Source organism: Dipteris shenzhenensis, chromosome 4, assembly GCF_047967505.1.
Source record: "Dipteris shenzhenensis isolate YYH24624 ecotype China chromosome 4, Dip_SZ_1.0, whole genome shotgun sequence".
Taxonomy (NCBI): Eukaryota; Viridiplantae; Streptophyta; class Polypodiopsida; order Gleicheniales; family Dipteridaceae; genus Dipteris; species Dipteris shenzhenensis.
In genome coordinates this window covers 28,432,634-28,447,690 of record NC_141599.1, presented here as the reverse complement: position 1 = coordinate 28,447,690, position 15,057 = coordinate 28,432,634, and the positions used below count along the sequence as shown (strand labels likewise).

The window sequence follows — 15,057 nt, the reverse complement described above, 5'->3', positions numbered from 1 at the left end:
TGATAAACAAAGCCCTACATAGAACCATACCTTAGTTTTTGAGAAAGAGTCCTTATGTAGAAACATATCTTAAGGGGTCCAGTGGTGCAAAGTGGCCCCAATTGCAAGTACTTTTGTTGCATGTGCCTTGATGGACTATTTCTTGCCATGCCCAACCTTAGGCTTCTTGATGTAGTCTCTAGCATTGTGGCCTAGTTTTCCATGATAATAAAGTTCATTTTATTCTTTGGATGTGATTTCCACTTGGCATCCTTTCTTTGTTGACATTTAATTTCTGGAGGAACGAGAGAGAAGGGAAAAGTCATCTAAAGACAATACATGAGGCGGTCCTAGCCAACCATGTGGCCTTTGTATATATGTTGATTATGATTGAAAGCCTTCTTCATGCGTCAACCAAAACTAGAACGTGCTTCTGACTATCCCACTTAGAGGCTCAAAAGGAGAGACATTTATGAAGATACACAAATATGATCAAGCCACAACAAGGATTACAATTGACGACGCAGAAAAATGTATGGAAGAAGACAAGTAGAACAATGGTATTCCATATCTAAAAAGAAAACACTGTGGAATGCAAGTGTTCTTCAAATTGTGAATATGTCGCGAATTTTGGCACTTAACTCTTGTAAACCGTTTTTTAAGTGGGAAATTGCAAATTGGTTGTAAAGCAAGTCAATATGGAAATTCAAAGCCCATTTTTTTGTCATAATGATTGCTATTGTTTTAGATGGTTTGATCACATTGTTCATGTGTAAGGTACATACTCTTAAGACATGTGGCATTTGCTTGTTGCATTGCATGTGGTGCAAATTTTAATCTAGGGTTCACCTAGTACACAAAAAACACATATAGCTTAGTGTTAGAACTTTGCACAATTATGCAATTAATTTTGCATATTCTTGCTCCAATCCTTGTATGCCATTAGTACAAAAGGGTACGATTTGAATCTATTTGTAATTTTATGCTAGAGAGGTCCCCACTAAAGAGCTTGACAACAAAAAATTATCAATCGATGGAAGAAACAATTTTCTCTATTCATTGTGACTCTCCTAATTTAAGTACCTATTTGTGCACGCAATCTATGAAGTTTGTGTATTGGGTCTAAAAATTTGTGATTTAGGTACAAGCCCAAAATGTTTAATAGGGTATTCATGTTTAACTTGGTGGATGTTGTGAGACAATCAACAAAGCCTTGTACAACCCTTTGAGTATTTGTGACTTGGCTATTAGGAGGAAACAAGCTTCCGCAATGTGACATGTTGTCTAGTCAAACAATAGGAGAATAATATGTTGCATAGTCTAGTAATATGAGAGGCATGTTGTCTAGTGTAGTAGTATCAGATGAATGCAAGCTTCCACAGTGTGGCATGTTGTTGCAATAGTCCCATTTACCAATGCCAACTAGAAAATAAGAGTGCTAGGTTAACAATGACACTTATTTTTTTACAATACCATTGCTATATAAAAATTTAGCACATATATATTATAAATAAAAATTCCTAGCTATTGGTTTACAAAAAGCACTATTATCCATCAAGAAATGCTACTTTGTAAGATAGCTACCATATTCACTAGCTAGCATGGACCACATACATGCACATGCACATGCACATACACATGCACACATCGACACACGCACTATACGAGATTCGATTCCCATACCATTGTGCAATCACAACTACCCTTTGAGATGGCATTTACCAACAAACGTGTTACGAGTGAAGCTCATAAGGATGAGTAAAAAAGGTGGCGAAGTAAGTAAATAGACATCAAGTGGGAGCAAAGTTAATAAAAAAGACGAGGTGGGTGGGAGACATTACTAAAACGGGAGGTTAGATGCACTGTTGACGAATATCATAGGCAAACGATAAGAAGAGAGAGGAGCACATGTAAGGAAAATGCCATGAGCATTACAAGAAGAGAATCAACCTAGTGGAAAATGAAATATATATCTACGCTCTACATCAAAGTGCATATCTTGTATCAACCCAAGCCCTTCATTTTTTGGCCAATACTCCACCAATTGATTGGCCTCCCAACTAGCGGATTCCCAAATCGAATACGACGCCCCCTTGCTTAACTTCTAATGTCAAGAATTTCTAACGTCTCGATATCTAAAGTCTCTTCAAATTCTACACGCATGCATACGTACACACACAAGCATGATTAGGAACTAGTCATGTGGCTATAGATTGTACAAGAACTGTCCTGAGCTACTTACCATACTAGAACAATCAAGCCAATAGTCATGAAAGCAATGTCACCAAAGGTTACTTTGACAACATGAAGTGTGGAAAGCATGTCCCATCTAAGGTGTGCACCTTAGTAAATTGATGGTGAATTAAGGCCCCAAGCATCCACAAGATATGAGGTTTATGAAAAGCCATGTGCCCGTTGCGTACAGCATTTTGAGGTATCTCCTTTAAATTTATTTGAGTAAGCCCCCCATTAGATTTCTTCTTTTTTAGCATTCAATCATTGCAAGATATCTAGTGGGAGCTTACACAAACTTTGTAATTCCTATGGATTCCTAAATGTTGGAAGCAGCATCTATCAACAATAAGCATGTGTCCCAAGTAGAGAATCTTAGCATCTCAATGGCAAAGCTTAACTACAATTTGTTCAATTAAGCAACTCTTTCTGGTGGTAAGATCAACATGCTCAACGCACAAATAACTATGAGAACTGTATCATTGAGCTCAATTGTCAGAACAATACACTGGACCTCAATATACTGGGCATGAAATCCTCTGCCACTTCAATTTACACGTCTACTCCTTCACAACCAGACTGTTGAAAAGTTCGCAGAACTCTCCACGAGTCTTGTTTTGGGAGATTTCAACTGCTTCCAAGAGTGATGGGCAAGGTCTTGATTGCTTCAGTACTCTTGTTGAAGGGGATGAGGCACTATTGCCATGTGTTCCCACCTAAGCGAATGACATCTTCACTGCTTGTGCCTTTAGGGTGGTAACTAGATTCATCAGCACTACTGCTCTTGGCAGTTGCATCCCCATACACATCACGAAGCTTAGCCAGATTTGCCGCCAGGTTTGCTCTTTCTTTAGCAGGGCTCTTTGACCTATGCACATCTGCACTTCCACCCCGAACAGATTTCTGTGGACTTCGACTTCGGGTCCGACTCCGGTAATCACGCCTTCTGTCCCTATTCTGATACTTTTCCCGATCCCGATCCCTGTCTCTCTCCCTTTCACTCTCTCGATCCCTTTCCCTTTCCCTGTCACGATCTCGATCTCTGCTGTAGCCTCTCTCTCTATCATGCTCTCGATCTCTACCATAATCTTTGCTAGCTTCCCGACCTTTCCCTCTCCCATCTCGTTCATAGTCTCTGCTTCTCTCCCTTTCTCGGTAACGCTCTCGTTCCTTGTCTGCTTCACGGGATCTTTCTCGGAAACGCTCTCGTTCCTTGTCTGCTTCGCGGGGTCTTTCCCTTTCACTATCCTTATACCTCGAACGTTCAAGATCCTTATCTTTTCCTCGTTCACCTCGATCATCCCCATTACGCAGTGAATCGCGGGGTACAGGGACACTGCGGCGTACTGGTGAAGAATCGCGTGTTGATGCACGATGAGGAGCCCTCTGCCCAAATGAAACAGATAGTGATGCTTTCACTGAGGGTGGCCTGCGAGCTGTGTCATCTGATGTGTGACGACCAGCTGTACCTGTTACACCAGCTGGATTTGTTGGAAGTTTCAATCTTCCTAGGTGACCAGTTATCTGTCGAATGACAGGAACTGGGATTCGAGGAAACAATGTGTCAAAATAATACTGCGCAAAAACCAATCATTCATAATCAGGGCCAGCAATCTGTGTTATTGCTCAACTCTACAAATCAGCAATTCAGTTAAATAGTAAATCACAATTTGCAGATGACTAGACATACAAAACCAGACAAAGACAAGAATGAGACAACAGAAAACACCAAAAGTTACCACAAAATTGTTATCATAAACACATAAGCCACGCATAGACTAGAAGATTACACACTAAACACCACTACCTTGCATAGTACTCAATGCAATCAGCAAGTTACTGGAAGGTGAAACCAAACCTGGTCTAGTAAGAGATCACGAATGTAAATACCCATGGTCGTCATTCTCCCATTTGAACCAGGTGCAAACTCCTGCATCCAAGCTGCTCATCAACCTTGGGGGGAAAAGAAAAAAGAAAATGCTACAATCATCCTACAGAAGATTTTGAATGAAGCACATAATCACATCCAGAGACAACTTTAAAAGAGTATTTTGTTTAATCTAGCACTTCACTGAGAAGAAATGCATTATATCAAAGCATCACAATGAGATCTTCCCATGGAGCTGAATTTTCCACGTCAATGACGAATGCATCTTCTGGACAATATAGTAGATTTATTGTAGATGGGAGTAAATAATACATGTACAACTGATTAAACAGGGTTGCCTCACATTTTTACAGCATAATAAATCTGCATCTCAATAGGAGTGTACCTTAAGCGTATATGACAATCCAAGCTGCTTTGATGGCCTGTCCCTAGGCTGTTTAGGAAAGCCACTGCACAAGGTACTCACCAATTTTTTTCCAGCGGGCACTGATGGATTATCTGGCTATCATTGTATAGATTCTAACCCGCTCACTCATTGAACATAAATGGATTGAAGAAGTGTTTACAGGGAAGTTGGTTTATATGCATAGGCTACCTTCTTATCAAGATGGCATATTAATTATGCAATGAAAATGCCAGGAAAGTTATTTCACATGTTACTATGCTGTTTAGAAGAGCTCTGCGTGCTTGGTACTCCTGCACTTTTTCCCAGCAGGTGCTCAGGGCTTAGCTGATTGTAACTGTGAGAAGTCCCACATGCTTAGTAGTACACAAAAACAGATTGAATAAATATTTACAGGAAGGTTGGTTTAGTAGTGCCACCATAATGCACACAAAAACAGATTGAATAAATGTTTACAGGAAGGTTGGTTTAGTAGTGCCACCATAATGCATGCCTAACAAAACCCTTACTAAAATGAGGAATGATGCAATGTCAATGCAACCAGCAGGTAATAAAGTGTAAATAGAGAGATGCTCTAAAAGGCCGGCAGAAGGTTCAGTGCCGTCTTTAAGCATAACCTATCGGCTAGCATACAGACCTATCAGGTCGTGACTGGATGCATTGTCATTGAACCACTTGACCAAAGTTATTTGACGAAGGCTAACCAGCCTGCTAGCTGAATCACTTCTCAAGTGCTTCTATGACAAGCTACCAGCCAAAAAACTGACGGTTGACGAGAGGGTTGGCAGTGGCAAAGGAGCACACAGAACTGAGTGCATCCAGCACAAGTGAAAACTCAGCCATGTAGATTCTCTCATATTCAAACATGCAAGGCCTTCAGTCACTGCACTGAATTGCAAAACGCTTGATTTATATATGAGGAGCATGTCATCGGCTAGACTTGTTCGGATAGGCCTATAATATACAAGAAACATTTGTCACATACAGGAATTATAGAAATTTGTACTTAAACACAAACTTGCATTGGCCAAAAAATAGGCATGCTAGGCAGAAGGTTTAGTACCATCTTTAAGCACAGTCTATAACAGAACCCAAGCTGGCATACAGACCTACTGGGTGCATCCTTGACCAAAGTTATTTGACAAAGCCTCCTAGCTGGATCACTTCTCGAGTGCTCACTGACGACTACCAACCAAAAAACTGGTGGCTGACGAGAGGGTAAGTGAAAACTTAGCCATGAAGATTCTCTCATATTTCATTATGCAAGGCCTTCCAGCCACTGCACTCAATTTCAAAATGCGTGATTTACAAATGAGCGTGCTATAAGCTAGACTTGTTAGGATAGGCCTACAGGAAAATGAAAATAATCATCACATACAGGAATTATAGAAACTTGTACTACAAACTTGCATTGGCTAAAAAATAGGCAAGTGCTATTCTCTGCTAGTTTCCTTAGTCACTGAGCTAAAGACAAAATCAGACACATCAAAGCATTTCCTCTTATCTCTGAATAATGTGATCAATGCTTAAAACATGTACATACTTGAATTGCACATGTTGTCTCCATTAGGGAAGTTGCATATTCTGCACCATGTTCACTTTGTCAGAATTACTTGAGTAGAAATACTGCTAATGATTCCTTAGTTTAACCAATTAACAATGACAAGGTTGACGTTTGACTGCCAAAGGATTCTACAAAGCACACATTCCAAAACATGGAAACCACAATCAGTCTTCAAGTTTAGACAAAGTGGGGCACAAAGAATCACATGAACTTCCGCGTCTATCATAATCTTCATGACCCTGCCATAGGTAGGAGGCTTGATTAGCTGATGATTTTTGAGCCCATCAAAACTGAGCTCCACTCTGAATTGTTTTCTTGAATAAACCTAAAACAGCCATTGTTATCAAAACACTACACAAATGAAAGCATCAAATACTTAAGACCTAGTTTCTTAGTTTAATTTGTCTCAAAAGGAACAGCATTATACCTCAGACTATTTGGTGTAACTTGGGACATCGTGTGAAATGAACCAGTGGACACACAAGTTGATATACAGCTTCATTAAGAAAACAGCAGGCCGATGTAATTTGCTGACATCAGTCAACCAAGACACATGGCAGTTGGCTAGGTGGCAGGGCCAGTCAGCCAGATCCAGGCCAATCGGCCAATGCATGGGCTAGCTGGCCTAAATATGGTCCAGCCTATATAAGGGCCTCATTCCTCCTATTTTGAGGATCGGACTTGGACCGGGGTTTCTTCCTCAGCACCGGCCTTCAGTGCAGCAACAGCAGGCCCATCCAATGGCGGGCGAGGACCTGATCCAGCAGCATGGAAGACGGCACAGTGGGGCAGATCTCTACCCTTGCTAAGGGCTTCTGCCATGCAGGCCATGATGCAGATGCAAACGCAGCAATCTGGAACCTCTTCACATGCATTCTCCAGGCAATGGTATTGTCCTTGGACCTCATAGTAGGCTGGGCAGGCACACAAGAAGTACTCATTTGTCTCGACCTCCCCTAGCGTGCATAACCTACAAATCTGTTGCTCTCTAGGCGTGCTTACAGCTCTCCCTACCTCAATCGTCAGCCAATGGGACGAGACCTACATCTGCCAAATGGCAATCCTCGAGACTCCTCTATCCTCTAGGTACTGGGGTCTGATGATGAGTCCATTCTCCGATACTCTCAAGAAGTGGTGGTGATAGGACTAAATATTGGTGGGGAACTCCTCGTTCTCCCTCTCTTAAGTCCGAGATGTATGGAGTTGGAAGAGATCTAATCGTATGATACATCTCGCTGAATCAATTCGAGCGGTGCATCCATGCTTTATTGAATGGAGAATAGCTGGTCCATTTGAATATACTGACTACCAAACCATGTGGGTATTGATGTGCTGACCCCACTCTCCACTAACCGTCTAGATGACTCTAGTGCCAGCCTCGGTAACTCCAATTGGGTAAGGCCCAAACTCTGGGGAGGAATGTCCCTATCTGAAAGATGGCATCAATCTGAAGTGGTGTCATAGCGAACTCTGCCCTTACTATCTGATGGGAGATTGACGGCTTACTCCGAATCATCCTAGACCCATGATCATCTGTACCCCCTCAAATCTCCTCTAGTCTATCGCCGAGAGATCTCTCCCAAAAAGGTGTTGCATACGTGGCAGTCGGCGGATCTTTGAAGGGCGCCTGGAAGCACTACCTCTCTATTCGTCAAAAGCTCCATGTCCTCGTGTGAGTCGTGCCCTGTCTGCATGGAGATGGAGAAGGAGAGAGATGGAGATCGAGATGGAGATGGAGATGGAGATGGAGAGCTTGAGGGAGATGGTGAGGGCTGCTTGATGGCAATGGAGAGGGAAGGAGAGGGCTGCTTGATGGAGAGGAATGGAGAGTGGATAGAGAGGGAGATAGAGTGGGAAGGAGAGGGAAATGGAGGAGGAGATCGAGAGACATGTAGAGGGATCTTATTGGGGAGGGACATGGAGGTGGAGAGGGAGATGGAAAGGGACTCGAGTGCTTGGTCGACAGGGAGGTCGAGGCTGCTTGGTGGAGAGGAAGATGAAGATGGGAGAGAGCTTCGTGGAGCGGGAGAGGGGAGAGGAGGTTTACATGCAGGTTTGGAGGAGAGGGCAAACGGGTAGATTTTGAATCTGCAACTGAGTGGGAAGGAAACAGGGAGAAGAGCAAAGGGGGAGAGTGAGAGAGAGTGAGAGACTCAAATGTGCGGGTGTGAAGTGATGAGCCACACCACAAACTCATTAGTTTTATTAGGATTAGGTTTTACCCTATGACTGTCTTAAGACAGTCATAGATGTCTTATCTTTAATAAAGGGGTGGCAATGTGCCTTTACCCCAACAACCTCCCACCTAAAGGCCAATGTGCCTAAAGGGGAGAAAAGAATAAAAATTACAGCAATATACAGTTACTGTATACAAGACCATAAAATAAGAATGGTCTTATCCTAATCCCATGATGTGGCGGCAATGTGCAAACCGCTCTGTAGGCAAGCTCTTAGTGAGCAAATCTGCAGGATTATCATCAGTATGCACCTTCACAAGCTCAAGTCGCTTGTCTTCCAGTACCTCCCTGATGAAATGATATTTCACATCTATGTGCTTGGTCTTCTGATGAAAGACCGGATTCTTTGCCAACATGATAGCACTCTGACTATCACAATGCAGAACTGGCATATCTCCTGTAATGCCCAAGTCTCCCACCAGCCGAGTAAGCCATATTGCTTCCTTGCAAGCCTCAGTGGCTGCAACATATTCAGCTTCAGTAGTTGACAGTGCAACACATTTCTGCAACCGAGATACCCATGATATAGCACCTCCTGCAAATGTGAAAATATAACCGGTAAGTAGACTTCCGGTTATCTGCATTCCCTGCATAGTCTGAATCTGTAAAACCATGCACCAATGCATCCTGCCTACCATAGCATATGCACAAGTCTTTGGTACCCTTGAGATACTTCAAGACACCTTTCACTGCTTCCCAGTGCCGCTTGCCTGGATTTGCCATATACCTGCTGATGACTCCCACCGCAAAAGCAATATCTGGACGAGTGGCAACCATGGCATACATACAAGAACCAACTGCAGATGCATACGGAACCTTGGCCATCTCAGCCTTATCATCATCTGATTTGGGGCTGTCCTTACTGCTGAGTTTTAAATGTGGAGGCAACGGGGTACTAATAGACTTCCCCCCCTCCATTTTAAATCGCTGCAGTACTTTGTCAATGTACTCCTTCTGTGACAGAAACAAAAGTCCCTTGGACCTGTCACGAGTAATCCGCATGCCAAGAATATGATTTGCATCACCCAAGTCTTTCATGTCAAAAGACTTATGCAGTTGTTTCTTCAAAGCACTAATCTCATGCTGAGATTTACTGGCAATAAGCATGTCATCCACATATAGAATGAGTAGCATCAAACTGCCATCCTTTGCCCGTTTGGTGTACAAGCAATGATCGGTCTCACACCTATGATACCCTTGGGACTGCATGAAGGCATCAAACTTCTTGTACCATTCTCTTGGCGCCTGCTTGAGTCCATACAAGCTCCTCTTGAGCTTACACACAAGCTGCTCTTTCCCTTTAACAGCATATCCTTATGGCTGACTCATATAGATCTCATCATGGAGATCTCCGTGAAGAAAGGCTGTCTTCACATCCATCTGACATAAATCCATGTCGTCATGAGCAACAAGAGCTAACACTGCTCTCAAAGTAGTCATTTTGACTACAGGGGAAAAGATCTCATCAAAGTCAATGCCCTTCTCCTGCTTAAATCCCTTGGCAACCAATCTGGCCTTATACCTCGGTAAAGCATTTGAATCCACTTTGACTTTGTAAACCCACTTGCATGGCAAAACCTTTCTGCCTGCAGGTAGCTGCACCAAGTCCCATGTATCATTTTGAAGTAAGGAGTCCATTTCTGACTGCATGGCTTTCTCCCACTTCTTTTTCTCTGTTCTTCCCATAGCTTCCTTGAAGCTGGAAGGCTCACCACAATCTGTCAGCATGATAAAATCAGCCACATTATTGGCTCCTGGAACAAACCTGGCAGGAGGCCGTTGTACACGGGTGCTCCTCCTAACAAAATGTTCCGGATTAGGCTGCTGTCCAGCCTGTTCGTCATGCATGACAGGTGGCTGTACCACCATATCTGGCCGTTCTACAGCCCCATCTGCTGGCATATCCAATGGTGCATCATTGGCAAAATTATCTGGCTGATTTTCAGCCTGTATACCCTCTTGAACAGGGTTATCTGCAGCAGCCTGCTGCTGCATATAAATGGGCATTCTTTGCTGTCCAACATCATCATAAATAACCCTCCTGTATTCCACAGGTTGCACGGGTTCCTTGTGTACACTATCCTCTTTAAAGATGACATCATTGCTGCGTATAATCTTCCGTTTAACGGGATCCCATAACCTGTACCCCATTTCACCTTCGTCACCATAACCCATAAAGATGCATCTAATAGACTTTGGATCCAGTTTGGTGCGCAGTTCTTTGCATACATGAGCAAAGCACTCGCAGCCAAATACACGTAAGTGCTTATATGAAGGTGGCTTGCCAGACCACACCTCCTCTGGCACTTTCAACTCCAAAGCCTTGTTTGGCGACCTGTTAATAATGCGAACTGCAGTTTGCACGGCTTCTGCCCAAAAGCCATGGGGTAATGCAGCATAAGACAACATACATCGAACCTTCTCCTGAATAGTTCGATTCATCCGCTCACTTGCACCATTTTGAGATGCATTATGAGGGGCTGTGAGTTCCTGTTTGATGCCCTTAGCTTCGCAAAACTGCACAAAAGCATGTGACACATACTCACCCCCATTATCGGATCTAAGGCATTTCAGCCTACGACCTGTCCGATTCTCAACCTGAGCGACAAACTTCTTGAAAGCATATAAGGCATCGCCCTTATGCTTCAAGAAATAGACCCACACTTTGCGTGTGGCATCATCAATGAAAGTAATAAAATATTTTGCACCCCCTAGTGATAACTGTGGCATCTCACACAAATCAGTGTGCACTGGATCAAGAGGTGCTCTATTCTGGGGAGTTCTCCTCTTATGAGGAGTCACAGAATGCTTGCCAAATATGCAATGATCACAAGTAGGCAAATCTGAAAAAGAAAAAGACGGCAGATAACCCAAACGTGACAGTTCTTGCATTCCTTTAATAGACATATGTCCCAACCGGCTATGCCACAATGAAACCTTTGGCAGCTCGGTTATGGCAACAACATGATTACCCACACTGGAAACATAAAGAGGGTACAAGGTATCACTCTTAAAACCCTCAGCCACTACAGCCTGGCCTTCAGTAATCACCCATTTGGAATCCCCAAATGTGGTGTGGTAACCACTGTCATCCAATAAGCCAGTGCTAATCAGATTTTTCTTGATTTGCGGCACATGGCGGACACCATCAAGCATAAATATGCGTCCATCAGGGAATACTATCTGTATACTGCCAATCCCTGCAATCTGACATGCATAGTTGTTCCCAAGATGAACAACTCCATTAGTACCTGTGTAGGAAGTAAACCACTCCCTATGAGGAGTAACATGAAAAGAAGCACCTGAGTCCAAGAGCCAGGTCTGCATGTCATGGCCATCAATAACCAAAGCATGTGCTATTACAGCAGAAGAGCATAAAACATCATGTATGTCACTGTCACTGCCCTCTGCTGCAACATTCACTGCATCCAAGTCATCTGCCTTGGCCTTGCCTTTGCCTTTGCTTCCATTGCCTGCATCCTTTGTTTCAGCCTTCTTGGCTTTCTGATCCCGTATGAACTTGAAGCACTTAGACTTCACATGTCCCTTCTTGCCACAATAAAAGCATTCAATATCCTTTTTGCCACGGGACTGACTGCGGGATTTGGACTTACTAGCAGATCTCCCCTTCTGCTGAGTCCTGCCTCTATCCTGTACCTGCAAGGCATTTGAAGACTTGCTGCTCGCATTATTCTTCCTGCTCATCTCCTCCATAAGGAGAGAGCTCTCTACATCAGCATACATAAGAGTGACATTCGAATTTGACAGGGTGGTCTTGAAAGTGTCCCAACTCTCAGGGAGGGTACACAGCAAGAAAGTAGCCTTGAACTCCTCATCAAGGTTCAATCCCTGTGCAATAAGCTGTGTAAAGATGGCATTGAACTCACTCAAGTGTGAGGTCATAGCTGTACCTTCCTTCATGCGAAGATCAACCAGCTTCTTCAACCAATAAACCTTACTGGCTGAGCTCTTTTGGGCATACAACTCTTCTAGCCTCTGCCATAGGCCATAAGAGGTCTTTTCAGCCTGAACATTGAACACAAGAGTATCAGAAATAGTGAGCATGATAGCTGCCCTTGCGGACAAATCAAGCTCTTCCCAGTCATCATTTGTCATGTCAGATGGCTTGACACCCTTCACCCTTATGGGCTTAGAAATCTTCTTTAACAGAAGTACATTCAAACACTGTTCTGCCCATAATGCATAATTGTGTGCCCCTTCCAACTTCTTTATGTTCAGAATTGATGATTCACTTCCCCCTGATGCCATATCAGATAAGGAAAGTACCTGTAGTCAAGAAAGACTGAATAAAATTCTGATTTCTCAGAAAAAACCTGCTCTATCAAGAGCCAGGAGCACTCACAATAGTGCTGTTTTTTACTGTCAGAAAATCTGCAGCAAAACAGAAAATTCCCCCAGTTACTGTACCTTCTGAAACACTGTACCGTGCTCAAATAGGCATAAAAAACAGTAATTTCAGAATGCTCCAGCTGCTCCACAAGTGCTTTAACAGTGCATAATCCAATAATGAACTCCCAATAGCCTTTTCCCTTGAGGAAATTCATCATTCTAAACTTCCATGCTTGGAACTGCTGTCCTGATCACTTCTCCCACCTCAGATGAGGTATTGCACTGATTTAATATGCATAAACCACTTGGCATACACCAAAAAAAAAATGACACTTCAGCCTGTCACAAACCTGCAACAGAAAATGGGATAAATCCCAAGCAATCACCCTTCTGCCAAGGGGATAAAATGCATCTGAAGATCTCTGTCGGTAACCCAAGTGCTCTCAAACAAAATCTGGGCAAAAGCCCCTTGATCTGACACCTGAACCAAGTGAAGAACACCTCAACACTGAGGTAGCATGCAATGTGAAAATCTCTCTGACAAAATCAACCAACAGTGTAATGCAAATACTGCCCTGTGTAGAAAAGACATACACAGATCCCAACGTACAAACACTCAATGAGGAACCTTTTGAGCACTGTCAACGATGGACAGTTAGGGACCGAGTAAACTCGATGCGCCCTGGCCAAGCGTGGCTCAACTGAGGTTCTCTGAGTGTTGCACAAGAAATGTGACCTGCAAGAAAGTGTCACCTCCACATTGCGGAAATCGAGGCAAATGTGTGCTCTCTGGCACCACACTACCTCAAGGCATACAAAGCATCAACTGCCAGGCAAAAGCCCTATGATCTGCTCACCCGGAAACTGAGATTCAAGCCCAGTAAAAGCATAAAAGTCCTCTGCAAAATCAAGGCATTTCCTTCACGAAAACAGATAACTGTGCAATCAACCACACACTGTGGTTCTCTTCACCTCAAGCACGAGGTAAATGAAGGTACTTGCTGTACTTTCAAGAAAACACAGTTTTGAGAACTGAAAGATGATCCTGAATGAAGAGCAGAGAGCTCTTTTCTCCTTCTCTTCTTCCCCAAAAAAAATGTACCTGCTGTACTTTTGTACCTGTGTACCTCTGCAGGGTACAAATGTACCTGCTGTGCTCTTGAAGAAAATCGGAATTTTCTTTATCTTCCTCGAATACCACCTAGGCCTGCGTGCCTAGATGCCTAACACTGCTTCCTGCAGATAAAAGGGAACACCTCCCTGTCGCAGTCACCAAGAGACAGTACGGCGACGTCCGTACTGTACGGACGCCCGTACGGAGTCCGTACGACGGTACGGACGGCCGTACGGCCGTACACCTGCTCGAACCTGCGCGACGCCCGGACGAAGCCCGAGGGCTCTAGCAGCTAGCAGCTGCTGGCGCGACGCGGCGCCGCCCTGCTGCAGCTAGCAGCTACGCTCCTGCCCGTGCCCTGCGCTATGCCCGCGCCCTGCGCTATGCCCGCGCTGCCGCCTAATGGCCCACGCTGTCGCCTGCTGGCCCGCGCTGCCGCCTGCTAGCCCGTTGGCCCTTGCAGAGGATAGGTAGAGTTCGAGGGGGGTGGGTAGGCAAGGGTAGAGGGAGAAGAGGCTCTGATACCAGTTGAGTGGGAAGGAAACAGGGAGAAGAGCAAAGGGGGAGAGTGAGAGAGAGTGAGAGACTCAAATGTGCGGGTGTGAAGTGATGAGCCACACCACAAACTCATTAGTTTTATTAGGATTAGGTTTTACCCTATGACTGTCTTAAGACAGTCATAGATGTCTTATCTTTAATAAAGGGGTGGCAATGTGCCTTTACCCCAACAGCAACGGCTACAGAGGGGACAAGATTGGAGACCGGGGTGGGTCAAGAGAGGCTATCTGAGTGGCTATAAGGCCTAGGGAATCACCAATGGGTGGGTGGCAGAGGTGGAACCATCCCGATATGTAGCAGTACTATCTACTTGATTTTCGCTACAAGTATACATGTGTTTATTTGGTCCTTGAAGCTGTCTAGAACCACAATTTTGCCCTTGTCTTCTTCCTTCTTGTCTTTTTCTTTGTCCTTGTTCATAACTCGAGCCATGAGAGGGTGTGGATACATCAGAATAAATTGGTCTTTTTAATTTGGGAGGCGGGCAAGGGGGGGGGGGGGGGGGGGGGAGGACTCATCCAGACTATAGGAATCTCAGCTCACCATCTAGAGTTGTAGCTAGAGCGGGCAGGGCTATGGAGAAGCTGTTGTTGCCAAGAAAGAAGGACTGTGGTGCCAAGAAACTTGTTGGAGGAGAGGCGGAGCAGTAGAGTAGTAGGAGTTCTGAAGTAGACTCAAAACTGAAACTGTATTCAAAGGTTGGATAAGCAGTTCGAGCAGTTCCTGAAGCAC

General features: G+C 44.1%; 1 protein-coding gene across 1 annotated transcript in view; it reads right to left on the bottom strand.

Moving 5' to 3' along the window:
* Positions 1-2,403: 2,403 nt before the first annotated feature.
* The window catches only part of LOC147902679 (pre-mRNA splicing factor SR-like 1), a 38,688-nt gene continuing 26,034 nt past the window's right edge, over positions 2,404-15,057 (bottom strand). The window contains exons 3-4 of the mRNA XM_087373693.1: positions 4,070-4,141; positions 2,404-3,786 (exon numbers count right to left, since the gene is read on the bottom strand). Of these exons, the coding sequence (XP_087229819.1) occupies positions 2,908-3,786; positions 4,070-4,141 (951 nt within the window). The 3' untranslated portion in view covers positions 2,404-2,907. The remainder of the gene's footprint in view (positions 3,787-4,069; positions 4,142-15,057) is intronic.